Below are 26,565 nucleotides of genomic sequence, written 5' to 3'. Positions count from 1 at the left end.
TGTGCTGAGAACGGCCAACGCTCATCACAGGAGTGTGTGGATAGGGGTGGGGACAGGATCTCCAGCTCCACCACCTGCTCTGCTTTCTAGGCGGCCGGAGGATGCTCGTGCCGGCCGCCGCAGCCGGACGGGGAAACTGAGGACCAGAGGGACGAGCGGGTCCCGAAATGACCTTGGGGTCAAACCCCATCAGCACCAGGGAGCGTGGGAGAGGGGACCCACGCAGCCCGTCCCCGCGGTCCCACGGAGCCACCATCGCATGGGGCAAAGGGCAGGGAAGGTGCTGGCGAGCGGCTGGGTTGGGACAAAGCGGTGGGCAGCGGGTGAGACGGACACTGCAGCACCCACGAGCGGGGTCGGTCACCCCCGCGCTGCCAGGGACCCACCTGGGGCCCCGTGGGACCCCGGTCCGGACAGCGATGCCCCAGCCCTACCCCACGGCTGGGTGCTCTCCTCCTCCCCCCTCTTCCACCCCAAACAAACCAGGAACCACTTGGCAAATCCTTTTCCCTGTTAACCCTTTGCCCCGTGTCACGCAGATCCCCTGCGCTGCCGGTCGGACGGACTCGCGCTCCCGCTCCCACGGGGCCACCCCAAATTCAGCCTCGCTCCCCCTTTCCCTCCTCCCTTGCCCCTCAGCTGCGGCTCTGCATGCACACAGCGACCCTCCCATTTCCGTCTGGGAAGGCTGCATGCCTCAGTTTCCCCACTTTTCCAACCCCACACAACTCGCTGGCGGCTCGGGGCAGAGCTTTGGGCGCGGGGAGCCGGTGAGGGCGCGGAACACGGCACCCACAACCCGCGATAAGCGGAGGTGACTCAGGGCTCCCGGCAGCGTCATGCCCGCCCACACGGCGCCATCTGACCCCTCTCCGCTCCCCGCCGCCGCGGGGCTGAGCCCCCCTTCCGCACCAGCTCCACGTGAACCCTTCGCGCAGGACCCCCCAAGCGCGGCGAGCCGCCGGGCGATGCCGGAAGGGCTTACGCACCTTGGATAAACCTAGCACATCCGGATGCAGCGGGGATTTCATTTCCTGGGAAAAACCACCACGAAATGCAGTGGCCGCGGACGGAGCAAACCGTCGCCGCGCGACAGGCACCTGCGAGCGATAAACGTCCCCGCGCGTTTCATCCCCATCTGCCAGAAGCGGCCTGGGGGTTTTTGAAAAGCTCCGGCCGCCTCTGTTCGAGGTGGCCCAGCGCCGCTGTCACACGAAGTGCCTGTTCAGCGGAAAAAATAAAGGAAAATAAATAAATGGCGGGCTGTGCCGCTGCAGGTGCGTCCCCGGTCCCCCAGCCCGGAGTCAGGCTGCCCCTTGGCACCGTCTCTCCGCTCGATATTCCCCAGGCTGAAGACCCAGCCTGCGAGGAACGCGTCTGTTTTAAATAAACAGGTGGCACCCGGGACCTTTGCGCAGCTTTCGGCAGCGCGGTGCCAGGAGGTGACGCCTACCTGCAGCACCCAGGTCCAGAGCTGGCACGGCTCGCTTGTGCCCAGCCCTGCCCCGCGGGGAGGCAAACTGCAGCGGCCGGGCTGCAGAACAACCTCCAGAGTTGTTTTTTTTTTTCCTGAAACCATCAGGATTTCAGCCGGACTGCTGTCCTTGGGATCCCCGGCTCACGGGATGGTTTTGGGGCTGCACAGGAGCTCAGCAGCCACTTTGGGGTCTCGGGTCCCCCCTCGCCTGCGGAGCCTCGGGTGCTTGAAAACCGGGAGCCAAAACGCTACGAATATTTCCAAAAGTTTTCTGGACCTGGCCCTTCTTCACCAGGGCACTGGGGCACACGAGGACCCAGGCTCCCATCCTGGTAAACGCAATGGGGCCGGTCCACAGCTCCGGCGCCGAAGCTCAACCATTAAACACCAGCACCAGGCGCGTCCACAACCAGTATTCAGCGAGCTAGAGCTGCTCCTCACCCCGGCCTCCCACGGAAACCTCCCCAACCTGCCCTCCAAAGCCCAAAGCAGCGCGCTGCCATACAGCCGCCGGGTACCCTCACCATTTTGGGAACCTTTTTGCAGCGGGAGCAGCCTTACCTCTCAGCCTGGCGAGGAAACTTCCGCCGCCCGGCACATCCGAGCCGGGTCAGACCTGTCCGCGCAAAGCCCCCGCGCCCTCCAGAGAGAGTTTCCCGAGCATCAAACAGCGCCCGTCTCCCTAATCCTGCCGCTTGCGACGCTCGCCAGGCGAAACAAAGGGTGCAACCGGTGGCAGCGAAGGTTGGGGCGAGGGGGTGAGGAATCCCGGCTTGGAAACATTGTTCTGGTAACAAAGGCACAGTGTTCGCTCCGGCACAGCGCGGGATTTCTATCCGCCAACACGAAATTCTCGGCTGCCGCCGCCGCCGCGCGGGCTCCGACGCGCGGCCAGAGCGGGCCGTACGGTGCCACAGGAGCCCCGCACCACCACGCAGCCCCTGCCCAAATCTCGGGGCAGAAATCAAGCACCTCTCGCCAGGCGCGGGTTCCTTGACCCGAGCCTTTGCTGCGCAGCCACCTCCTGCGGAAGAAAAGCGCAAATCCATGTCCGACACACAGCCGCGCTATGATTTATTTATGGTGGTGAAGGGAAACCTTATACTGGTCGGGAAAGCTGGTGCGAGGTACCAGCTCCTCGGAGAACAGCGGAATGAACCTGGCAAAACGCTTGCTGCTCCCCACAGGCTCACCCTCTTCCGTTTATTTTACTGGTGGCGTACTGTACCGATTTTATTTTCCGGTCTCCATGCCCTTCAGCTGTTTCTGGAGGCAGCCAGGTGCCTCCAGGATCTCCTAGTAAAAGAAAAGCAGGCTCGTTTGCGGTGTTTGTTTTATTATAGAGCCTCCAGTTCCTCAACAGAGCAGCCAGAGGGGAGAGAAAAACACAAAAAAATACCCCGAAACAACCAGATGCGCGCAATTAGCTGCTCGCTGAAACACAACGGGGCTCCCCGTGCCGCGCCTAGCAAAAAGGGACCCGCTGTCAGAAGTGGAGCCCCGTCCCGCAGGTGCCAGGGCAAGGTGGGCAGCCCCTGGAGGAGGGGGGGGACCCCCCAGGATTTACAGTGTTCGAGAAGAGCGCGGCAGGCAGGGGCCCGCTCGGCCGAACGGAAGCTGGGAGGCAGCGCGGAAGCCAGAAACGCTGTGGAGCTGCACCCCCGTGAAAAAGGGCTCCGCTGGGCGTTAACGCGTTCGTGTTGCAGCTTCGCCAGTCTGCAGCGGAGTGAGGGGGCTCTGCTCCAAATACGCAGAGAAAGCGGCTCGGCTGGGGGCTTTGCGGTGGGTTGGTTTTTTTTAATTTTCTTCTCAAGGAGAAGGCAAAAGGAGCGGAGCGGGGCGCAGGCAGCACCTCTGCAGACTGTTGCTGATCCAAACACACCTGCTGCTCTGGGGCGGGCTGACCTTTGCTCTCCCCTAAGCTCTGGGGTGCCGGTGGCATTCGGCTTTGCTCGCTTCCGTCCGGTCCTGGGGGCGTCACGCTTTCCACTGCTGAGCCGCCACAGCGGCGGCATCCCGATGGAGGGCAGCGTCATCGCCCCGAAAGTCACCCAGCCCAGCCGGAAGGCGGAACAGAAAGAATTCCGAGCAAATCTTGCGCTCTTCCCGTGATATTTTCCTTCGGACAACCGGCACAGGTCAGTTACAACCCACGCTGGAGTTTTCCAGGTGACTGTAGCGCAACGCCCACGCGCCACAAACATTGTGCTGCCTCGGACGATCGCTGCAGCATAATTTCAATTATTAATCGAAAAAATACTTACGAAGCGGGGCAAGGACCTGACAAACTCACACTGAGCCAGGGCTCCTCCCTGTCCACGACCACTCACCAAGCCAGCCTAAAAATGAGGAAGAGGAGGGTAGCGTTTGCCATCTTTCCCTCTTGCAGCAGAGTATGCGCGGTACGAGAGCGCGGGGACACGCTCCTAACGAGCTCAGAGAGCGCAGTCAGCTGTATCTGATGTCCAGCACCGGCTACAACCGCAGGAAAAGTCAAATTAAATCACTCGCCATCGCCTGTCCGCCCTCCTGTGCCAGGCAGGAGACGGCAGCAGAGGTGACGAAGCCACCAGCTTCGAGAGGCCGCAGAACCGCGGTGTGGGACACATCGCTCACTCGGAGACCTGAAATTTGAGGAAAACAGTTGCATTTGATTGGAGGAAGGAAAGGAGGAGATGGGTAAAGAAGAGAATCAATCAGGTGGCAAAGTCAGTCCTGACCACAGATCCCAGACCGCTGCGGTCACAGACATCCAGAGCCGTCCGAGGCGGATCTGGCTGCTCCCCCTTCCCGGGAACGGCCTGCGCGGGGGCCGGCAGGCCGGAACCTCAGCGGCGAGGAACGAGGCCAGCAGAGCCGCAGGGTGCTTAGGGGGAAGAAGGAGTGTTTGGAGGGGAGGCGGCTCCGTGCTGACGATTACCAGCTGGAAGAACTGACTTTTGGAACACAAAAAGGCAGCAAGACAAGAAGGAGGCTGTAGAAAACGGAAGGAGAAGCTGAAAAAAGTCAGGAAACTGAATGTCAGAAAAGCTCACAGAGCCGAGAAAGAGCATCTGCGTGCACGGGGAGGGGAACGTCACGAGACGAAACACGAGGAACTGCCCCGCGCGGCCAGAGGCGAAAGCAGGAAACAGCGAAAGCAGGGACAAAGGGACGGGGAAAGAAAAGGCGAACGGCAGGGCTGGACCTTCGAGCGCTGGGGGCCAGCTCAGGCGTAGGTGGAGCGAAGATAACAGCACGCCGCGGAGCCTTGGAACAGTCTCAGACCCTGCGCGCGCGCACGGTTTGCTCCTGGGGAGCGTCTGGACGAGGCTCACCTGGAGCCAGCGGCGTTGATGTTGCGCCGCAGAGTCGAGATGCGCAGGGCGCAGGCGCTGAAGAGCGATTTGGAGATGAGCCTGGCCCCTTCCTCGCAGCGGGCCACACAGAGCAGGGCAAACGCAGCGGGAATCGGGAGCCCCATCTAGAAGCAAAAAGGAAGTGGAGTGTCGCTGAGGATTTTATTGCAAAGAGAACGCAAACGGGACAAGCAAACGAGACGATGCAGGCCTTCACGTGCGCCAAGACATGAACGGCCGCGGACGCGGCAGCAACAGCGACACAGGAGATGGCAGAGTGGGGGAGACCCCTCCTTCCCCCTCAGATCCCCCGGCCGCAGGCTGCACGCCAGGCTGCCCCTACGTGGCCCAGAGGGCTCCCCCCAAACCAGAGAACCCCCCAGACCAAAGAACCCCCCCCTGTTTCACTAACCACTAACCGGAGGAGACCCAGGGCCCAGATACCAGTGCTGCCCCCAGCTCAGGGACCCCCCAGAGCTTCAGCAGCCTGGGCCCCCATGGCCCCACAAAGCCCACTCCCAAGACACCCCCTCCCCTCCAGGACCTCTTTGACCCCCCCCAGGGACCCTCCGTGAACCTGCCCCTGTTCCAGAATCCCCTCATTGAGCCCCAGAACCACCATGACCCACCCCTCTGCCACACCCCACCTCTCCACAGGCCCTCCTCTGCCCCACAGATTCCCCCCCCCGCCCCACAGATCCCCCCCCACAGGCCCTCCTCTGCCCCACAGATTTCCCCCCCCAGCTCTCCCCCCCACAGGCCCTCCCTTGCCCCACAGACACCCCCCTGCCCTTCCCTGCCGCACAGAGCCCACAGCTCTCCCCTCCACAGATCCCCCCCCATAGACCCTCCCTTGCCCCACAGATTCCCCCCCCCCAAGCTCTCCCCTCCACAGGCTCTCCCTTGCCCCACAGACACCCCCCTCTTCCCCGCTCCACAGAGTCCACAGCTCTCCCCTCCACAGATCCCCCTCCTCTGCCCCACAGATCCCCCCCCATAGACCCTCCCTTGCCCCACAGATTTCCCCCCCCCAAGCTCTCCCCGCCACAGGCTCTCCCTTGCCCCACAGACACCCCCCTCTTCCCCGCTCCACAGAGTCCACAGCTCTCCCCTCCACAGATCCCCCTCCTCTGCCCCACAGATCCCCCCCCATAGACCCTCCCTTGCCCCACAGATTTCCCCCCCCCCAAGCTCTCCCCGCCACAGGCCCTCCCTTGCCCCACAGACACCCCCCTCTTCCCCGCTCCACAGAGTCCACAGCTCTCCCCTCCACAGATCCCCCTCCTCTGCCCCACAGATCCCCCCCCATAGACCCTCCCTTGCCCCACAGATTTCCCCCCCTCAAGCTCTCCCCCGCACAGGCCCTCCCTTGCCCCACAGACACCCCCCCTTCCCCGCCCCACAGACCCTACTTTGAGCCACAATCACCCAAGATGCCCCCCAACTGACATCCACCCCTTACCTGTGAGGACCCCCCTGATATGCCCCCAGTACCCTCCCAGTTTGTATCTTTACGTTAAGTCAAAATATTTTATTTCCTTTGTTTCATGAAGGTCTTGGCCCATCAGCTCTTCTCTGGTGGGTGCTTTTGCTGAAGATTCGATGGTTTTATCCTCTTCCAAGGGCCGAGCTGGAGCTGTGGGTATTACGGAGATCTCCGCCCTGCGAAAAGAGATGTCTTCAGCCAGGAGAGGTCAGCACAGAGCAATGCTTCGGAAAAAGGATTAAAACCACCCAGCAATAACCTGTCTGGCGAGCTGCGAGGAGGAGGAAGAGCTTTCAGCGCCGGCGCTTCTGGTGTGGGCCGCCCCGTGAGAAAAAAAACCTTCAAAATCACAAACGTCAGATGATTGCTCCCACACCAGAAGCGCCGGCTCCGAAAGCTCGTGCTGCTCCTCACCGGTTCCTGCCACCGCATCTACGGCACCACGGACGCTGGGGCTCCGGGCTTTCCTACTGGGAGGCTGTGGAGGTGTGTTCTGGTGACAGGACGGGTGTGGTGGTAGCTTCTATAAGAAAAAAGATGTGAAGAAGGCGCAAGCCTTGCAGCCCTCACCCTCTGGGCGGCATCTGGGCCCGAATCGGCTGAAGAAGCGGAGAGGAGATGTGAGAGAACCTGAGAGGTGTCTGCCAGCCCGTTGTGGAGTGTTGGTGTGTAGATGTTGGAGCACCATCCAGTTACTAGAGCATAATCTCAAACCCTACTGCATGCTAGGCAGAGAGCCACCTCTTGTTGCCATTTCCGAGCTTTTATACCCACTGACCCTCTAACCACCACTAGCTGTCCCTTATCCTTTTCCACCACCAGATGTCCTCGATCTTGCGTTCCTTCTCTGTTACAGAGTCCCTCATTTCTCGATCGCATGGCTTCTGATGTTCATCGGCCCTGACAGTGAAGGGTTTCTTGTGAGAGGAGTGGCTGGAGGGGGAGTAGCGATGCTGCTCCTGGCAGAGATCCCCCCGCAGCCCGGGGAGGACCCCACGGAGGAGCAGAGATCCCCCTGCAGCCCGGGGAGGACCCCACGGAGGAGCAGAGATCCCCCTGCAGCCCGGGGAGGACCCCGCGGAGCAGCAGAGATCCCCCCGCAGCCCGGGGAGGAGCAGAGATCCCCCCACAGCCCAGGGAGGCCCCCACGGAGGAGCAGAGACCCCCCTGCAGCCCCCTGCAGCCCACGGAGGAGCAGAGAACCCCCCGCAGCCCGTGGAGGACCCCACGGAGGAGCAGAGATTCCCCTCCAGCCCAGCTGAGACTCTGTTCTAGCGCGAACGAGGATTCTCCACGCCTCAGGCCAAACCATTGACATTATGCGCGGTTCCTAAACCTTCCAATTTTTCCTCACCTTTTTTTTTCCTCTCCTTGATAAATATAAATATATACACACACATCGCAAAGTGGCACAAGTGCTCCCACACTCGTGAGCCCTTATCTCCCTCTTTGGAACCCCACGTACACCCCGGGAGCCCTAATCCCCCTTTGGGATAGACATACTCCCTTTGGGATCCTGTGTACCCCCCTGGGGACCCTTCTGCGATGCCCCATCCCTGGAAACGTTCTAGGCCAATTTGGATGAGGCTCTGGTCGAAGATGTCCCTGCTCCTTGCGGGGGGTTGGACTGGCTGACCTTCGAAGGTCCCTTCCAACCCTATTCTATGATTTTTAGGATTTTTATTCTGTGGGCGGTCGGGTCGAGGTGATGATAAACGTCGGAGTGCTGATCGTCTGGGAAAGCCCAGAGCCCCAATGTCTGCGGTGCCATAGATGCGGTGACAGGAACCGGTGAGGAGCAGCAAGAGCTTTTGGAGCCGGCGCTTCCGGTGTGGGAGCAATCGTCCGATATTTGCGTGTCCAGAACTTTATTTCTGTGGGAGGCCAGGTCAAGGTGATGGTAAATGTTTGAAGGCGCAGAGCCCCGGTGACAGTGCGGGGCTCTGTGCGGCCACCGAGGGACCCCCGAGCCTCCAGCGCTCATCAGAGTGGCGTTGATCCCCAACAGATGTGCGAGGGGGTGGAAATGGCCGGGGCTGTTCCGGTTCAGGAGGCAAAGCTGAGTCCGAGGAGCTGGTCGGAGAGCCGGGGGATCCAACTGGGGGAACTGGGAGAGCCGGGAGGGAGGGTGGCCACTGCGTCGCCACCTTTAACCCACCGCGGCATGCAGGCCGTCCCCGCGCTCGGCGGAGGTGGGGAGGGTGTTGACAAAGCGAAGGAAAACAGCCAAAAATGAAAGAAAACAGCCCAGAGCAAAAGAAAACAGCCCAAACCGCCGCGAGCCAGCGCGGGGAGCACTGGGGAGAACTGGGCTGGGGTCCTGCCCGGGCACGGCCGGGAGGATGGGGACAACGCCGCTGTCCCCGGCTCGTGGCAGGTTCCCCAGCTGGGGCGGGGGTCCTGAGGGGAGCGGGGGGCTCGTCCTGGCTCCCCGACTCCAGCACCTCAGCCTGGGAGGGGCGGCAGGGCAGCGGCGGGGGGGGCGCTTTGCTCCCCGGGCGGGACGTGCTGCCCAAACCCCACGCTCCCGGGGCGCGAAGGGGTAAAACCGGAGGGGCTCAAGCCTGGCTGGAAGGACCAGGGGCGCAGGGCACCCCGCTCCCTCGCTCCCCCTTCTCCGTGCCGCCTTTGGATGGGGGGGAGCATCCCCACTTCGCCCAGCGCTTGCCCATCCCACGTTCCCCTGCGTGGGGTTTGCTCCTCAGCCTTTTTCCTTCCGTCCCAGCACCAAGATGACCCCGGAGAGACCCCACGCCCGGTCCCCTGGCCCAGGCACCCACCTCTGCCCGGCCGGGCATGTTCCTGGGTTGCGCGGGGGGCATCGGCGCGGCAAACGGGGACGGAGTCCAGCCGGGACACCCGGGGGCTGGCAGTGCCAGGCTCCGGCCGGCCCCGTGATGCCAACCTGGCTGCGCCCCAGAGCCTGCGGGGATTAAGGATTGGGACAGGGATTAGGGCTGGAGCATCCGTCGCACCGGGACGGGGTGCGCTGGGCAGCGGCTTTCCGAGCCCCAGGGGGGGCACGGTGGCCCTGGCACCGGAGCCCCGGTTCTCTCCACCTTAAGAAAGGCGTTCCTCCCCACTACCTTCACACCCTGCGCTCGCTTCCCCTCCAGCAGCGCAGTAAAATTTTTTTTTTTTTTTTTTATCTGTCAGCCAGGTTTCCTGTTTGCAATTCTCACGTTCACTGGCGCTGAGCGGCTTGTGGGGGGACGTCAGCCGGGGGACGTTGGCCGCCCGTGGCTCGTCCCACTGGATCCCGGCCGCTCCTCGAGGAGCCGAGGTGCTGGAAACGCCAGGAATTGCCCCTAAAAGGCTTTTTTTCCAGCTCTTCTCCGCAGCTGGCCGCGGGGACGGCGTGGGGGGATTTCTCAAGAGGCTTTGGGAGGAGGAACGCGAAGAGCTTCTCCTCTTCCGAGCCGCCGCCGGCCAACGGCCAGATCCCGCTCCCCGGAAACCGCCGGGATTTTGAGGAAAAGCCTGGCACCGCCGGGGGTTGCTGGAGGAAGGCTGGAGCCACGCGCGATCGTGCCGGGGGCACGGACCCTCGTGCGGAGGTAAAGGGTGCTGCACTGTCCCGGTGCAGGGAGGTCGGGGAGTTTTGGGGTCCCGCGGTGCTTTTTGGTAGCCGGATGGTGGGGAGCGACCGCTGCCACTCAGGAGGTCACTTCCCCGGAATCCAATTTTCCGGCTGGCCGGTGCCGGGGCGTTTGCTCGGCCGCCCAGCCCAGCCCTGGCATGCGGCTGAGGCCGGGCCGGTTTTCCCGGCGGAGACCTGACCGGCTGCAGGATGCGGTGGGACGGCACGCGAACCCCGCTGCTGCAGCCGCTGCGGCGTGGGGCTGCCCGTGCCTCAGTTTCCCCACCCGCAGAAGCAGCTGGGTGAGAACGACGTGGGGAGGGCGTCCGGTAAGGGACAGCGGAGATGGGCGGCCTGGGGCCGAACGGATGCGCCGTGACCCCGGGCGGCGCGTTGGACCTCACCGCCGCGTCACATGCCGGGGACGGTGGCCGGGCTCCAGCCGCAGCCGTTCCCACGCGCGTACCGACCCCGAGGCGCGACGGGGTCCTGGGGTCTCGTGTTCTCTTATCCAGCTGTTTTTTCCTGGGAGGGGATCCCACCTCTGGCCGATGTCGCCTTCCTTGTCCCTTTCCCGGTGACCTTGAACCCCGCAACAGGACCCTCTGCCTGCGCCGGCCCAGGAGACCTCACTCTCCCGGGGATGCAGCACTGGGGACATTGAAGTGACCCCAAAACTGAGGCTCAGAGCCCGCATCCCCCCTCTCTGCATCCCTGCAAAGCCGCTGGTGCCGGCTGCCCCGACCGCTGGAGCACCCCTAACCCTGTCTTACAGCTGGGGAAACTGAGGCACGGGGGGGCAGGGGGGTCGGGCCCCAGTGTTTGCCCGCTGCCGCATCAGCCAGCAGCCGAAAGGGGCTGGTTTGTGGCTTGGAGCTGCTGAGAGGCGAGAGCCGTGCCCCACCTCAGCGGGGGCTGCGCCGAAGCCCATCGGTGTCATGAGTTGGAGGGGCCTCTGCCGCAGTTGCAGGGTGCGGGCAGGGCACTGGCCTGGCAGAGCCCGCTGTCCCCCCCCCAAAGCCCTTCTCCCCCTCACCCCGTGCCTTCTTGTCTTTGCAGCGATGGCCGAGGGGGACCGGGCCGGGGTCCTGGCTGGGAGGGGGACGGGAGCCGCCCCTGACAACACCCAGGTGGGCCGCGGGCGTGGGGTCTCCTGCATGGGGGCTGTGGGGGGTGACTGGGTGGGGCTCTCACAGATGAGCTCATGGAGATGGGTTTTTTTCCACTATTAATCCCCTTTTTTTTAAAAAAAAAACAGCAATGTTTGTTTTTATCCACATTTTGCACCCCCTATCCAGCGAGGGGCACGAGGGCTGGTGTGACCCCCCGCTCCCTTTGCGATTTCTGAGCCCGCTGGGCACCTTCTGCCCACCCTGGTCGAAGGGTGAAGGTCTCCACATTTCCACGTGCCGGAGAATTTAGTGGGAAGTGGGAAAGCTGGCCGGGGCCTGAGCTCAACCGTGATATTAGACATCAGAGAATCCCCTCTAGTGTGTGCTGGGGGAGCTGTGATGGTGTCCATGGGATGGGGGTCCCTGTACGGGACGTCACGGCAGCCCGGACAGGTGGATAAGCTGGGTCCCGGCGCATCCCAGCAGGATTTGGCCGTCCCCGCGACGGCCCCGGGGAGCGAGGGGCTGGCGGCCGCCCTCGGCCGGGGCAGCGTGGAGGAGCTGTACGAGTTGCTGGAGCAGCTGGGCAGGTGAGCGGCGTGGGGGTCCCCGGGGGGGTCCCCAGAGACAGCCGGGAACCCTGGCTTCTCCCCGTGCCCGGCCGTAGCCCAGCCCGGCTCTCTGTCTCAGCAGCGGGCACTTCGGCGTGGTGAGGCGGTGCCGGGAGCGCAGCACCGGCGCCTTCTACGCCGCCAAATTCGTGAAGACGCGACGCTGCCGGGGCAGCCGCCTGGGGCTGGAGCGGGCGCAGGTGGAGCGTGAGGTGGCCATCCTCCGCCAGCTCGACCACCCCAACATCATGCGGCTCCACGACCTCTTCGCCAGCAGAGCTGAGATGGTGCTCGTCCTGGAGCTGTGAGCGGGGGGGGGGGGGGTCCTGGGGCGAGGGGACCCCTTTTCATGAGCCCTGTGTTTGGGGGTGGCCCACCTCAACGCCCTCGCCCGGCGCAGGATCGGCGGCGGGGAGCTCTTCGACTTCATCGCCGAGAAGGAGATGCTGTCGGAGGAGGAGGCCATCGAGTTCCTGGAGCAGATCCTGCGCGGGGTGCAGTACCTGCATGCGCGCCACATCGCCCACTTTGACCTCAAGGTGCCCGCGGGGACCCCCCCGTCCTTGCCCCTCGCGCATCCCCCCTGTGCTGGGCACCCCCCGCCCGGGATGGGGGCAGCGCCCTGCCTCGCCCCACGTCACCCCGCGTCGCGGCTTCACCCCGCAGCCTGAGAACATCATGCTGCAGGACAAGGACGTCGCCAGGCCGCGGATCAAGATCATCGACTTCGGGCTGGCCCAGCGCCTGGAGGACGGCGTCGCCTTCAAGAGCCTCTGCGGGACCCCGCAGTACATCGGTACGGGACCCCCCCCCCCCCCCGCAACCCCGCTCCATGGGGCGCAGCTCTGCAGGGACGCGGCGAGGGGACCCCCGGGGCGGGGACAGTGCCGTCCCCTCTAACGTCCCCTCCCCGCCTCTGCGTTCGCCCCCAGCTCCCGAAGTGATCAACTACGAGCCCCTGAGCTCCGCGACCGACATGTGGTGAGGAGCCGGGACTGGGGGGACAGGGTGAGCTGGGGGGTGGGTAGGGACCCCCCTGGGTGCTGTGAGGCACGAAGGGGACCCTGGGGAGGGCAGTGCCTGACCCCCAACTCTGCCTTTCAGGAGCATTGGGGTCATCACCTACATCCTGTGAGTACGGGGTGATGCTTGCTGCGCCCGGGGGAAACTGAGGCACGGGGATGTGGCGATGCGGCCGAGCCTGGGCGCCGGGACGGCCGAGCCGATGCTGTCCCGGCGCTCAGTGGCTCTGTCGTGTCCCCGCAGGCTCAGCGGCTTGTCCCCCTTCCAGGGTGAGACGGACGCCGAGACCCTCTCCAACATTGTGGCCGGCGCCTACGAGTTCGAGGAGCGCTGCTTCAGCCAGACCTCCGAGATGGCCAAGGACTTCATCCAGCAGCTGCTGGTGAAGGAGCCAGCGTGAGTCCCCATCCCCATCCACGTCCCCGTCCCCAGTTGGGTCCCTGTCCCCAGCTGGGTCCCAGCCCCTGACCCCAGTTGGGGACCCAGTTGGGTCCCCATTCCCATCTACATCCCTGTCCCCAGTTGGGTCCCTGTCCCCATCCCTGTCCCCAGTTGGGTCCCCATTCCCATTTACATCCCTATCCCCAATTGGGTCCCCGTCCCCATCCCTGTCCCCAGTTGGGTCCCCGTCCCCATCTACATCCCTGTCCCCGTCCCCAGTTGGGTCCCCATCCCTAATTGGGTCCCCATCCTGATCTACATCCATGTCCCCAGTTGGGTCCCTGTCCCCAGTTGGGCCCCCATCCCTAATTGGGTCCCTGTCCCCATCCCCATCCCTGTCCCCAATTGGATCCCCATCCCCATCCCTGTCCCCAGTTGGGTTCCCATCCCCATCTACATCCCCACCTCTGTCCCCAGTTGGGTCCCCAGTTGGGTCCCCATCTACATCCCCGTCCCCAACTGGGTCTCCATCTACATCCCTGTCCCGGTCCCCAGTTGGGTCCCCATCCCTAATTGGGTCCCCATCCCCATCTACATCCCCGTCCCCAACTGGGTCCCCATCCCATCCCATGGCGGATCCATGGGTCCGGGACCCCCCTGCCCCCCGTCGCCCCATCCCTCTGCGCCGTAGACACCGCATGACGGCGGCCGAGTGCCTGGTCCACCCCTGGATCAAGGTGAGAGGGGCGGGCGGGGGGCGGTGGGTGCGGGACCCCCGGGAGCGGGGTGGGGGCACGGTGCCGACGCCGTGTCCTCATCCCCGCAGCCCCTGAGCCGGAAGCAAGCGGCGAACCGGAGCCGTTCCTCCATTAACATGAAAAACTTCCGCAAATTCAACGCTCGGAGGAATTGGAAGGTGACGGGGGTCCCAGCGCGGGGGTGACGGGGGCGGGGAGCACCCCGCAGTGGGGTCCCGCCACCCGGGGGTCCCCGGGGAGCTCGGGCTGGGCTCCATCCCAGGGCTAGCTGCATCCTGGGGGTCTGCGCACTTGGGGGGGGACGTAGGGCTGAGGTGTGGGGGGCCAGAGGAGGGGAGCAACACCCCCTTGACCCCCCCCCCAAATTGTGCCCCCCCAGCTCTCATACAACATGGTGTCTGCCTGCAACCGGCTCTGCCGCACGCGGCTGCTCTGCGGCCTGAGGAGGGAGGATGAGGAGCTGGTGAGCGGCCGGGACCCCCCGCCCCCCCCCCGGCATGGGCTGGGGGGAGGAGGGACTTGGGGGTCCCAGACCCCCAAAATGGGAGGGGGGGGCAGCAGTGCAGTGGCTGTGCAATGGGGGGTATCCCCATCTGGGGTGCCCTTTCCCCTCCGGGGGGTCCTGTCTCCTAGGGGGGATCCTCTCGCCTCGGGGGGGTCCTGTCCCCGGGAGGGGGGGCTGTCCTCACCCTCCGCCCCCCCTGTGCCCCCAGCGCCGCTGCGAGAGCGACCAGGAGGAGGAGGGCGTTCGCCCCATCGCGCTGCTGCGCCGGCGGAGAAGCAGCTGCTCCTGAACCCCGCCCCCCCCCAAAGGAGACCTGACCCCCCCGAGGGGCCGCCTCGAAAGAGGAGCCCCCCCGTCTCCCCATCCCACGGGACAGCAGCACTGTCCGGCCCCAGTGCCCCCAGTTCCACGATGCTGGAGGATCACTGGGACACCAACCCCCCATTCCTGCCCCCCCAGATCTCTGCTGCAGTGGGGGGGCTGCCCCACGGCCGGGACCCTCGGCCCCGCTCGGGAAATAAACGTCTTCCCCTCCCCCGTCCACCCCCCCTCTCCTGCGTCTGAACCGGCCGGTGCCGAGCGCCCGCAGCTTCCTCCCGCTCGTCCTCCTCCTCCTCACCGCAGGGCGTGGGGGCCCCGGGGGGGACGCGGGGTCCCGGCACCCCAAATCCTCCCCGCGGTGCAGGGGGACCCTTGGGTGGTCCCCGTCGGGGCTCGGCTGCTTTCCCGGGATCCCCGCGCCGGAGCAGCCCGGATCCTCCTGCTCCCGGTGGGGAAACTGAGGCAGGGGGCCGCCCTTCCTCCCCGGCGCGGGGGGGGGGCCGCCCTGTTCCCCCCCCCACCTTCTCTATTTCCCAAACAAGCCCTGGCCCGGGCCCTGGCAGTTGTCAGGTTAAATATTTTGCGTGCGGCAGCCGAAAACAAAAGCGACGGGGCCGCGGGATCGGGGCGGGGGCCGCGGGGGCCACCCCGTCCCGGCGCGTGCCGTGGGTGGCGGCCGGACACGGCGCGTGGGGCCGGACGCGCTGCAGCAGCACCCGAAACGGTGGACGGGGGACGGGACCCCCGGGGTGTCCCGTTCGGGGATGGGGGCGAAGGCGCTGGGTGCCCTGCGGCTTTGGGTGACGCTGCTGGTCCTCGGGCCCCTCCCGCTTCCCCCCGTGCGGGCCCCCTCCGAAAGTAAGTGATGGAAGGGGGGGGGAGTGCTGTTTGGGGTGGGGGGTGCTGCGTGGTGACGCCCGTGGGGGCTGGGAAGAGCCGAACCCCAAGGCAAAGCCCTTCGGGTGCCCCTGCCTCAGTTTCCCCCCCGTATGCTGCGGACCCCCCAGTTCGGGGCAGAGCATGGGCGCCCACCGCCCCACTGCTGGGACGGGAGGAGGGGAGCGTGGCGGGGGGCTCAGCCAGAGCTGGGGACGTCGATCGCTCGGTCCCGCCGGGAGTTGGGGTTTTGGAAAACCATAGCCCGGCACCAGTGCTCCCAGAGCTGCTACTGGGCTGGAAAATGGCTGGGGAGGGGGCGGCACGGCAGCGGGGGGTGACGGTGGGTTTTGGCTGTGGGGTGGGGGGCGTCTGGGCGCTGGGTCCGTCGGTCCTGCCTTCCCCTTCCTCCGCCGCCCCGTGCCTCGGTTTCCCCGCGCACCCACGGATTGTGCTGGGGGGAGCGGGGTGGGAGCGCTCAGGGCGGGGGGCGGGGTGAAGCCTCCCGGGGTCTGCTCGCCGTGCCTGCTCCCATCTGGGACCCCTGTCCCCCCCCCCAGGGCCACGGAGGCCCCGACCCCTCGCGCGGCAGGAACGGGGGTGACTTTGCCAAGGTCAGGGAGGGCGGCAGGGGATGACACCAACGGGAGGATGGCGGGGACCCCGAGGGGGACCGAGGGTGGGCTCAGCTCCCGGCAGGGGCTGCCAGGGGGAGCGAACATCCCCAGGGGAATTTTTTTTCCCCACCGGAAGGGGGAAAACGCCGCCGGGCACGCGCTCGCCGCGGTGCGGCCACGAGCCATGAGGCCCAGGCTGGCTGCGGACGGGCGAGGGGCGACCCATGCCGCTGAGCCGTGTGCCGCGTGCCGGCCAGCGGGTCCCCGCAGCACAGGCGGCCAAGCCAGCCGTGGTTTTTTCCGGATTTTCCCAGTAAATCCGTGGCCGCAATCTCGGCGGCTTCTTTCCGCCGTCCCTCAGCACCACGTTTTGGGCCGGGGGTGCTGCCGGTGGGAGGCTGTCGTCTCGTCCCGGCTCTCGTGTCCTCGCCGGGATCGGGAAGCGGGAGATGCTCGGCCTCGTGCTGCCCCCGACGCTCCCTGCCAGGGTCTGAGGGGAATCCGAGCGGAAAAGCCCCGGGATGGCAAACCCATCGCCGGGGCTGTGCCGCCTGGGTGCCCGCGGTAGCCCCACGCGCCCCGTTAGCCGCCTGGGCATGCTGCCGGGGCGTTAATGGGGACGACCTCGTGGGTAACCACGCGCCGGCAGCGGGGAGGGTGCCGTGAGCCCCCCACGACCGCCCCGCACCTCGGGAAGGGGGGAAAGCGGGGCTGCGACGCGGTCCCGGGGCCGAGACGAGGCGAGACGGCCGTCCGGACAGCCAGACCTCGTTAGCATCACCACTCGCCGCGCTGACGGACGTGTTGTGCCCCGGAGAGCCGCGGCGCGTCGGCCGCCTGTCAGAGCTGCTCAAACCGATGGCAGCCGTGTCTGACAGGCGGCGCTGGGATATTAAATCCCCCCCCAGCACCCCTGCAGCCTCAGCGCTGGGCGCAGCGGGGGGGTCTCTGGGTGGTGGGGGGGGGCAGCTGCCCCATCCCCGCTGCCCACAGCGTCCCCCTCTTGCCACCCCAGTCTGCGGCAGCATGGACATCCGCAACGACGTCTCCCAGCTCCAGAAGCTGGAGAACTGCTCCATCATCGAGGGCAACCTGCAGATCCTGCTGATGTTCACCACGGGCGCCGAGGACTTCCGGGGGCTCAGCTTCCCGCGCCTGCTCATGATCACCGAGTACCTGCTCCTCTTCCGCGTCTACGGGCTGGAGAGCCTGCGGGACCTCTTCCCCAACCTCTCCGTCATCCGCGGCACCAACCTCTTCTTCAGCTACGCCCTCGTCATCTTCGAGATGCCGCACCTGCGGGACGTGGGGCTGCACAGCCTGGGCCACGTCCTGCGTGGCTCCGTCCGCATTGAGCGCAACCAGGAGCTCTGCCACCTCTCCACCATCGACTGGGGGCTGCTGCTGCCCGACGCCGTGGACAATACCTACATTGTCGGCAACAAACTGGCCGAAGAGTGCGCCGACGTCTGCCCAGGCATCCTGGACGTGGAGAAGCCATGCGCGCAGACCGTGGTCAACGGGCAGCTGGATTATCGCTGCTGGACCTCCAGCTACTGCCAGAAAGGTGGGTGCCGGCCGCGCCAGGGCTCCAGCGCGCCAGTTGCCGTGCCGGGATGGTGCCGGTTCACACGGGCGGCTGCGGGGTGAACTGGGAGGGAGCTGGGGAAGGCCGGTGGAGAGGCGAGAGGACGGCAGGCCCCGGCACGTGGCTGTCGCCGCCGCGCGCTGCCGGGAGCGTGGTGCGGGTAACCGGATCCGCGCTGTATCATCCTCCGGAGGAGAGGCCGGCTCGCGCTGCCGTGTTTTCCCAGCGGCGAGGTAAATACGGGCCCCTCCAGGCTCGTTTGCTGTAAACACGAGAGCGGGTAATGAAATCTGTACCGCAAACACTGATCCTTATCGCGGCTGCGACCCCGCCGCTGCCCCGGCACCGCCCGCACTGGGCGGCTGGGGCTGGGAGCTGGCTGAGCCTCACCCCGTCCCCGTCCGTCTGTCCGTCCCACCAGCTGCTGTGCAGCCCTTCGACCACCCACCCGGGCGCACAGCCACCCGCCAGCCCACCGTCCGGCCGTCCACTCACCACTGGCCGTCCCTCCTTGCCTCCACGCATCCCTGCATCCCTCCACCCTCCCATCCCTTTATCCCTTCATCCCCGCATCCCTCCCGCCATCCATTCCTGCATCCCTCCTTCCACCCCTTCCTCCATCCCTGCATCCCACCATGCATCCCACCATCCATCCTTGCATCCTTCCTTCCACCCCTCCCTCCACCCTTCCATCCCTTCATCCCTGCATCCCTCTCTCTCCCTTCATCCCACCATCCCCATCATCCCCGTATCCCTCCCTCCATCCTTCCATTCATCCCTCCATCCCTGTATCCCTCATTCCATCCCCATATCCCTGCTTCCCTCCCTGCATCCCTCCCGCCATCCCTCCCTGCATCCCTCCCTCCCTCCCTCCATCCCTGTATCCCCCCCTCCGTCCCCATATCCCTCCCTCCATCCCCGTATCCCTCCCTCTGTCCCCATATCCCTCCTTCCATCCCCGTATCCCTCCTGCCATCCCTCCCTCCATCCCCGTATCCCTCCCTCTGTCCCCATATCCCTCCTTCCATCCCTCCCACCATCCATCCGTGCATCCCTTCCTCCCTCCCTGCATCTCTTCCTCCCCCCCTCCATCCCCGTATCCCCCCCTCCGTCCCCATATCCCTCCTTCCATCCCTGCATCCCTCCTGCCATCCCTCCCTCCATCCCCGTATCCCTCCCTCCATCCCCATATCCCTCCTTCCACCCCTCTCCCCTGCCAGAGGGTACCAGGGCCCCCTCCCAGCCCTTCCCACCTCTCCCTTCTCCCCTCACCCCAGACCCCCACCCCTCCACGCTGCCCCTGAGCCAGGCGACCAGCGCCCGGAGGATTCTCCCGGCCCACGGCTCCGGCTCTTCTCCCCGCAGTGTGCCCCTGCGGCGCGGGCTTGGTGTGCACGGCGGCGGGCGAGTGCTGCCACGCCGAGTGCCTGGGGGGCTGCGGGCAACCCCACGACAACCGGGCCTGCGTCGCCTGCCGCCACTTCCACTTCAACGGGCACTGCCTGCCCTCCTGCCCGCCCCGCACCTACGAGTACGAGGGCTGGCGCTGCGTCACCGCCGAGTACTGCGCCAGCCTCCGCAAGGTCTCCGACAACCCCCGCGACGCCTCCAAGTTCGTCATCCACCAGCGGCAGTGCCTCTCCGAGTGCCCCTCGGGTTACACCAGGAACGAGAGCAGGTTTGGGGAGGGGTCCCCGCCGCCCCCCCCCACCCCCGTGCGCGGGCACGGTGCCGGCGTCGTGCGGTGGCTCACGCCCCGTCCCCCCCCTGCCCACAGCATCTTCTGCCACAAGTGCGAGGGGCTGTGCCCCAAGGAGTGCAAGGTGGGCACCAAGACCATCGATTCGACGCGGGCGGCGCAGGAGCTGGGGGGCTGCACCCTCATCGAGGGGAACCTCATCCTGAACATTCGCCGGGGCTGTGAGTGCCCGATCCGGACCCCGGGTGGGAGAGCTGCCGCGGGGGGGGGGCTCTTCCCTTGTAGGGGGAGCGGATGGGTGGTCTCCCCCTCGGCTCACGGCCGCTGGTTCTCCCCAGACAACCTGGCCTCGGAGCTGCAACGCAGCCTGGGGCTCATCGAGACCATCACGGGCTTCCTGAAGATCAAGCACTCCTTCGCCCTCGTCTCCCTCTCCTTCTTCCAGAACCTCAAGCTGATCCGCGGGGACTCCATGGTGGACGGGTGAGGGCGGGGGGCCGGTTTGGGGGGGACCGCAGGGCTTTAGGGGTGCCCACCGCCTCTGCCGCCTCTCCTCCCCCAGGAATTACACCCTGTACGTGCTGGACAACCAAAACCTGCAGCAGCTCTGGGACTGGAGCCACCACGTCCTCTCCATCCCCATGGGCAAGATGTACTTCGCCTTCAACCCCAAGCTGTGCCTGGCGGAAATCTACCGCATGGAGGAGGTGACGGGGACCAAGGGGCGGCAGAACAAGGCGGAGATCAACCCCCGCACCAACGGGGACCGGGCGTCCTGTGAGTACGGGGAGCGGGGACACCCGGCAGCTCCGCGAACCGCTGCCAGAACCTCATCCCCCCCCACCCCGCCTCCGCAGGCAAAACCCAGCCCCTGCGCTTCATCTCCAACGTCACCGAGTCCGACCGCATCTTCCTCAAGTGGGAGCGGTACCGGCCCCCCGAGTACCGCGACCTCCTCAGCTTCATCGTCTACTACAAGGAGTCGTAAGTGGTCCCCGCCGCGTCCCTGCCATGGAGGCCTCGGGGACCTGGGAGGGTTGCGTGGCCAAGCGGGGGTCCCGGGACCCTCCCCGACGCCCGGTGTGGGGCAGACCCTTCCAGAACGTGTCGGAGTACGTGGGGCAGGACGCCTGCGGGGCGCAGAGCTGGAACGTGCTGGACGTGGAGCCGCCGCTCAGCAGCGAGCAGGCGCCGGGGGTGGCCCTGCTCAACCTCCGGCCCTGGACCCAGTACGCCATCTTCGTCCGCGCCATCACCCTCACCACCGCTGAGGAAGGGCGCAACTACGGGGCGCAGAGCGAGGTGGTCTACATCCGCACCATGCCGGCCGGTAAGGGTCTGCAGAGGTGGCCGAGGGTGCCCGTGGCTGCCCCCCAAAAACGCACTGAAGCTCTCCTTCCCCCCCCCCAGCCCCGACAGTGCCCCGGGACGTCATCTCCATGTCCAACTCCTCTTCCCACATCGTGGTGCGCTGGAAGCCGCCCACGCAACGCAACGGCAACATCACCTACTACCTGGTGCTGTGGCAGCAGCTGGCCGAGGACATGGAGCTCTACGTCAACGACTACTGCCACAAAGGTGTGGGCAGCGGCCGGGGACGCTGCCACCCAGCCGGGCTCTGGCGGCGCTGCCAGCCCTGCCCGTCCCTGCCCGCAGGTCTGAAGCTGCCCACCAGCAGCGCGGACACTCGCTTTGGGTTCGGGGACGGCCCCGAGGTGGAGCAGGATGCGGAGGAGCGGTGCTGCCCCTGCCACCCCGCCGACGGGCAGCTCCGCATGGAGGGCGAAGCCGAGTCCTTCCAGAAGAAGTTCGAGAACTTCCTCCACAACTCCATCATCATCCCCAGGTGCTGCCCGGGCGGGGTCCCATGTCAGGGGGGTGCCCCGGGCTGGGTGCGTGGGTCTGCCCCATGGTGGGGGTTTGGTGGCTGCTCCTGTAACCCCCGTCCCGCTGTCCCAGGCCGCCCTGGAAGGTGACATCCATCAACAAGAACTCGCAGAGGTGAGCAGGGACCACGCAAACCCAGAGGGTCTCCCTTCCCTTACTCAATTTTGGGGGACGACCCAGGCATCCTGGCTCCCCACCACCCCCCATTCCCATCTCCCGCAGGACCCCGAAGCGGCGCCGGGACGTGGTGGCCGTCACATCCCCAGCCAACACCTCCTCGGCGGAACCACCTGCCCCGAGACGCGCCAGGGGCCGGCCCAAACCCGACTTCCAGATCTTCGAGGACAAGGTGGTGCGCGACCGGGCGGTGCTGTCGCGGCTGCGGCACTTCACCGAGTACCGCATCGACATCCACGCCTGCAACCACGCCGCGCACACCGTGGGCTGCAGCGCCGCCACCTTCGTCTTCGCCAGGACCATGCCGGAGCGTAGGTTCTGGCGTCCTCCCCCTGCCCAAACCCTGCCTCTGAGGCACTGGGATGCTCTGGGGTCCTGGTGCCTTTGGGACGGGGATTGGGGGTCTGGGTGACGCCCCCAGGAGCTGACTCCTCTGTGCCTTTCGCCAGTGCAAGCCGATAACATTCCCGGCAACGTCACGTGGGAGCCGGCCGGCAAAAACAGCGTCCTGCTGCGCTGGGAAGAGCCCAGGAACCCCAACGGGCTCATCCTCAAGTATGAGATCAAGTACAGCCGGGAGAGCGAGGTGAGGACCCCCCGCACTCCCCCTGCCTGGTCCTGCCAGGTCTGCTTACGGGGGCATTGCGCCCATCCCATCATCCCCATCATCCCCATCCCATCCCATCCCATCCCATCTCCCTTCCCCAGGGCTTGTACAAGGCTGAGGGGGTGGGAGGATGAAGCCCCCTTTGTCACCCCCTCCTTGTCCCCCCCCCAGGAGGTCACCACCGTCGTCTGCGTCTCCCGTCACCGCTACTCCAAGTACGGGGGGGTCCACCTGGCTCTGCTCCAGCCGGGAAACTACTCGGCCAAGGTCCGGGCCACCTCGCTGGCCGGCAACGGCTCGTGGACCGGGCTCGTCAAATTTTACATCCTGGGGCCAGGTACCCCTGGGGGACGTGGGGGGGGACGCCAGCGGGGCCGGGGAGCTGGGGGTCAGAGGGTGCTGCTGGACTGGGACGCTGGGGGTCAGGAGATGTTCCTGGACTGGGATGCTGAAGATGGGGGATGCTCCTGAACTGGGGAGCTGGGAGACTGGGGGATGCTGCTGAACTGGGATGCTGGGGATCAGAGGATGCTGCTGGATCGGGATGCTGCTGGACTGGGGAGCTGGGAGACTGTGGGGATGCTCCTAAACTGGATAGCTGGGGGTCAGAGGGTGCTGCCGGACCGGGATGCTGAGGATCAGGAGATGTTCCTGGACTGGGATGCTGAAGATGGGGGATGCTCCTGAAGTGGGGAGCTGGGGGATTGGGGGATGCTGCTGAACTGGGATGCTGCTGGACTGGGGGATGCAGGGGACTGGCGCATGCTGCGGGATGAGGACACCCAAAGATCAGTGGGTGCTGCTGGTCTGGGGGCTGGGGGCTCCCCCTCTCCGGCCCAGCGGTGGGGGTGGGACAAGTGTCCCTGGAACGTTTTGGAGGGGGACTGAGGGGCCACGGCCGCCCGCTCCCAGCAGCCGAGGAGGAGTCCGGCAGCTTCCACGTCCTGCTCACCGTGGCGCCCGTGGTCCTCATGGTGCTCATCTCCTGCCTCGCTGGCTTCATCTTCTTCTACAACAAGAAGAGGTAGCGACCCTCCCCGCGCCCCCGGGGGAGGATCCGGGGCGGGGGGGACGGGGGACTGTGCCCTTGCCCCCCAGCCTCTGAACGATGCCACCCCTGGCAGGAGCAACGACGGGTACCCCAGCGGGACGCTCTACGCCTCCGTCAACCCCGAGTACTTCAGCGCCTCGCACAGTACGTGGGGACGGGCACCGGCACCCCCGGGGGGGCTGCTGCCCCCTTCCCCGGCTGGGGCCGTGTCAGAGGGGTGGGATGGGAATGGGAATGGGGATGGGATGAGGATGAAGACGGGGATAGGACGAGGATGGGGATGCAGATGGGGATGGGATGGGGATGAGAATGGGGATGGGGATGGGATGAGGATGAGGATGGAAATGGGATGGGAATGGGGACAAGTTGGGGATGAAGATGGAGATGGGGATGGAATGAGGGTGGGGATGGGATGGGGACGGGATAAAGGTGAAGATGGGGATGGGATGAAGATGAGGATGGGGATGGGGATGGGATGGGGACAAAATGGGGATGGAGACGGGGATGAGATGGGGATGGGATGAGAATGAAGATGGGGATGGAGATGGTGACAGGGTTGGTGATGGTGACAGCAGTGGGGGTGGTGACGGTGGTCAGTGGTCCCCCCTCGCCCCGCAGTGTACATCCCTGATGAGTGGGAAGTGTCACGGGAGAAGATCACGGTGATCCGGGAGCTGGGGCAGGGCTCCTTCGGGATGGTGTACGAGGGGCTGGCGGTGGGGCTGGTTGCCGAGGGTGAGGAGACCAAGGTGGCCCTGAAGACGGTCAACGAGTTGGCCACCATGCGGGAGCGCATTGAGTTCCTCAACGAGGCCTCCGTCATGAAAGCCTTCAAGTGCCACCACGTGGTAGGTGGGCGGCCATGGGAGAGGGAGGGGGCGCAGCGGGGTCTGGCCACTCATCTGCCACCCCATTTGTCCCCCCAGGTCCGTCTGCTTGGCGTGGTGTCCCAGGGCCAGCCAGCTTTGGTCATCATGGAGCTGATGACGCGTGGGGACCTGAAGAGCTACCTGCGCTCGCTCAGGCCTGACGCCGAGGTGAGGGGCTGGCCGGATGCCCCATGAGCAAACGGGCACCCACCTTGTTCCCGGGGTGGGGGGGGGTCCCGAATTGTCCCTGACTCTGCTTGCGTGGTGCAGAACAACCCCGGGCTGCCACCGCCATCGCTGAAGGACATGATCCAGATGGCGGGGGAGATCGCCGACGGCATGGCCTACCTCAACGCCAACAAGTTCGTGCACCGCGACCTCGCCGCCCGCAACTGCATGGTGTCCGAGGACTTCACCGTCAAGATCGGAGGTGGGTGGGCGGCAGGCGGGCGGGCTGCCGGCCCCGCGTCTCCCAGTCCTCATGCCTTCCTCCTCCTCCTCCTCCTCCGCCAGATTTCGGCATGACCCGGGACATCTATGAGACGGACTATTATCGGAAAGGGGGCAAGGGGCTGCTCCCCGTCCGCTGGATGTCCCCCGAGGCCCTCAAGGACGGCATCTTCAACACGCAGTCCGATGTCTGGTAGGTTTTGGGGTGGGGGGCCCCGGGAGGGGGGGGTTTTGGGGGACATCCCCCAGCTGAGCGGCGCGGCGTGCCGGCAGGTCCTTCGGGGTGGTGTTGTGGGAAATCGCCACGCTGGCCGAGCAGCCCTACCAGGGCATGTCCAACGAGCAGGTCCTGCGCTTCGTCATGGACAACGGCATCCTGGAGCGCCCCGAAAACTGCCCCGACAAACTGTGAGTGCTGGGGGTGCGGGGGGGGGGGCGCCGGGGGAGACCCCCACCCTCCTGCGGGCAAGGCCGCGATGGGGGGGAACCGGCGCCGAGCCCCTCACCCCGGCCTCAGGCCTCTGCGGCGCTGGGGCGGCTGCGGGGTGCTGGGGCCCCCCCAAAACCTAGCGAACGCCCCTCTCTCCCGCAGCCATGAGCTGATGGGCCTGTGCTGGCAGCAGAACCCGCGCCAGCGCCCCTCCTTCGTCCAGCTCCTGGAGAGCATCAAGGACCACATGGCGCCCGCTTTCCGCACCCTCTCCTTCTTCTACAGCCCCGAAAACCGCCGGCGGGGCTCCGGCGAGCCCTCCGACACCGAGGACGAGCCCCCCGCCTACCCCCTGCCCACCCGCAAGGACCGCGGCCCCGGCCTGCTCCCCAACGGGACGGCCTGACTCCCACCCCGGGGCGTCCTGGGACCCACGCCGGACTCTGCGCCCCCTTCCCGCCCCCCTCCGCGTTATTTATTGCTCCCAGGGGTCCGACCGGGGAGCGGGTGCCTTGGGAAGGGGGTGGCAGGCAAAGCGAGGGTGCTCAGTGGGGTGCGCTTCCTCTGGGAATAAATTGGGGTGCCCTAAGCCGGCAGGAGCTGGGGGGGGGCTGCCAGTTGGGAGGAGACCACCCCGATCTTTCCTTAATTTTTATTTTTGGGGGGAGTAAATGGGGGTCTGGGGGTGGGGAGCGGGGGGTGGGGTCCCACCAGCCTGCCTCTGTTGCCACTCCTCACAGCAGTGGTGCGACCCCCCCCCTCTTTTACAAGTGGGGAAACTGAGGCACGGGGCCGCCCTGCGGCAGGAGACGCCCTGTGCCTCCCCCCAGTCCCCAACACTGGGACCAGTGTCAGGGCCACGCTGGTCCAGGGAAAAGACTTCGCTGTCTAATCCGTGGCTGCGGGATGAGCGAGAATAAAGGGGGATGAAGCTCGGCTGCGGTGTGTGGGGGGTCACGGGGGGGGCGGCACACGGGGCTTTCCGCTCCCCGGCCGCTTCCTGCTGCGGCTTTGCCCTGCGGTGCCCGAACCGGGGGCGTTTCTGGGGAAAAAACGTCAAAGCGGCGGAATTTGGGAGGACATGACTGGCCCGCTCTGCTGCGGGAGGGGGGCTGCTGGGGGTGGGGGGGGAAGTGAGGTGCTACGGTGGGGGTCACCCCAAGGGTGCCGCTGGGAGCTGGGCCCGGAGCTGAGCAGGAGGAACGCGGGCTGAGACCGTGCTAAACTCAGCGCACAGATGAGCCGTCCCCGCCGTGCTGTGGGACGGGCTCGGGGACAGGCAGCAGCTGGGTGGGGATGGGGACCCACGAGAGGAGGGCGGTGGGCGGGCACCAGCCGTGCCCTGCCTCCCTGGGGAGGAAGAGGAGGGTCCCGACCGGGGGTGGGACCCGTAACTGGGGCGGGGGGGTAGGGTGCTGGGGGAAGGGCTCGGCCCAAGCCGGCTCCGTCGTGCTTCGAGATTTTGGGGGCACGGCCCTTGGGGGGGGTCTGTGACAGGTTGAGGGGCTCTTGGTTGGGGGGTTCGGGACACAAAGTGGGGGTGGAGGGCTGGTGTGCAGGTGTAGGGTGCCGGGGTGCAGGCAGGGGGCAGAGTCTGGGCAGGGTCTAGGCAGGGGGCAGGGTTTGGGCAGGGGTCTAGGGCAGGGTTTAGGCAGGGTGCGGGGTTTAGACAGGGGTCTAGGGCAGGGTTTAGGCAGGGTGCGGGGTTTAGACAGGGGTCTA

At 66.0% G+C, this 26,565-nt stretch overlaps 2 protein-coding genes across 3 annotated transcripts; both read left to right on the top strand.

Annotated features, from left to right (window-relative positions):
* Positions 1–9,550: 9,550 nt before the first annotated feature.
* On the top strand, positions 9,551–14,788 carry LOC147597252 (death-associated protein kinase 2-like). 2 transcript variants are annotated; one of them, XM_086768627.1, is made up of 13 exons: positions 9,551–9,858; positions 10,941–11,011; positions 11,480–11,583; positions 11,687–11,908; positions 12,005–12,143; positions 12,271–12,400; positions 12,537–12,585; positions 12,709–12,735; positions 12,871–13,023; positions 13,700–13,745; positions 13,835–13,924; positions 14,146–14,229; positions 14,480–14,788. In XM_086768627.1, exons 2-13 carry the CDS (start codon positions 10,943–10,945, stop codon positions 14,558–14,560), a joined length of 1,194 nt encoding a protein of 397 aa, XP_086624753.1. In that variant the 5' UTR covers positions 9,551–9,858; positions 10,941–10,942; the 3' UTR covers positions 14,561–14,788. The 2 variants fall into 2 exon arrangements, with proteins under 2 accessions (XP_086624753.1, XP_086624752.1); XM_086768626.1 differs by having other exon boundaries at positions 11,477–11,583.
* A 568-nt stretch (positions 14,789–15,356) lies between these two features.
* On the top strand, positions 15,357–25,249 carry INSRR (insulin receptor related receptor). Its single transcript, XM_086768614.1, has 22 exons — positions 15,357–15,450; positions 17,101–17,652; positions 19,039–19,351; positions 19,451–19,593; positions 19,711–19,855; positions 19,935–20,149; positions 20,230–20,356; positions 20,464–20,702; positions 20,783–20,950; positions 21,029–21,218; positions 21,332–21,373; positions 21,482–21,747; positions 21,886–22,022; positions 22,215–22,380; positions 22,959–23,067; positions 23,168–23,238; positions 23,713–23,942; positions 24,021–24,131; positions 24,234–24,393; positions 24,477–24,606; positions 24,687–24,821; positions 25,006–25,249. The coding sequence occupies exons 1-22, from the start codon at positions 15,357–15,359 to the stop codon at positions 25,247–25,249; spliced, it is 3,987 nt and encodes a 1,328-aa protein (XP_086624740.1).
* Positions 25,250–26,565: the final 1,316 nt, after the last annotated feature.

The sequence above is a fragment of the Chlamydotis macqueenii genome, chromosome 28, assembly GCF_036417535.1.
Source record: "Chlamydotis macqueenii isolate bChlMac1 chromosome 28, bChlMac1.mat, whole genome shotgun sequence".
Classification (NCBI taxonomy): Eukaryota; Metazoa; Chordata; class Aves; order Otidiformes; family Otididae; genus Chlamydotis; species Chlamydotis macqueenii.
Note: the sequence above shows the minus strand (reverse complement) of the source record. Positions and strands in the feature narration are given on the sequence as shown.

Excerpts from the sequence above, each read along its gene's own strand:
- INSRR (XM_086768614.1), top strand. The coding sequence starts at position 15,357 with ATGGGGGCGAAGGCGCTGGGTGCCCTGCGGCTTTGGGTGACGCTGCTG. Across the intron at positions 15,451-17,100 it reads CGTGCGGGCCCCCTCCGAAA|TCTGCGGCAGCATGGACATC; the intron begins GTAAGTGATGGA and ends TTGCCACCCCAG. Across the intron at positions 19,856-19,934 it reads GGGGACTCCATGGTGGACGG|GAATTACACCCTGTACGTGC; the intron begins GTGAGGGCGGGG and ends CTCCTCCCCCAG.
- LOC147597252 (XM_086768626.1), top strand. The coding sequence starts at position 10,943 with ATGGCCGAGGGGGACCGGGCCGGGGTCCTGGCTGGGAGGGGGACGGGA. Across the intron at positions 11,909-12,004 it reads ATGGTGCTCGTCCTGGAGCT|GATCGGCGGCGGGGAGCTCT; the intron begins GTGAGCGGGGGG and ends CGCCCGGCGCAG. Across the intron at positions 12,401-12,536 it reads CGGGACCCCGCAGTACATCG|CTCCCGAAGTGATCAACTAC; the intron begins GTACGGGACCCC and ends GTTCGCCCCCAG.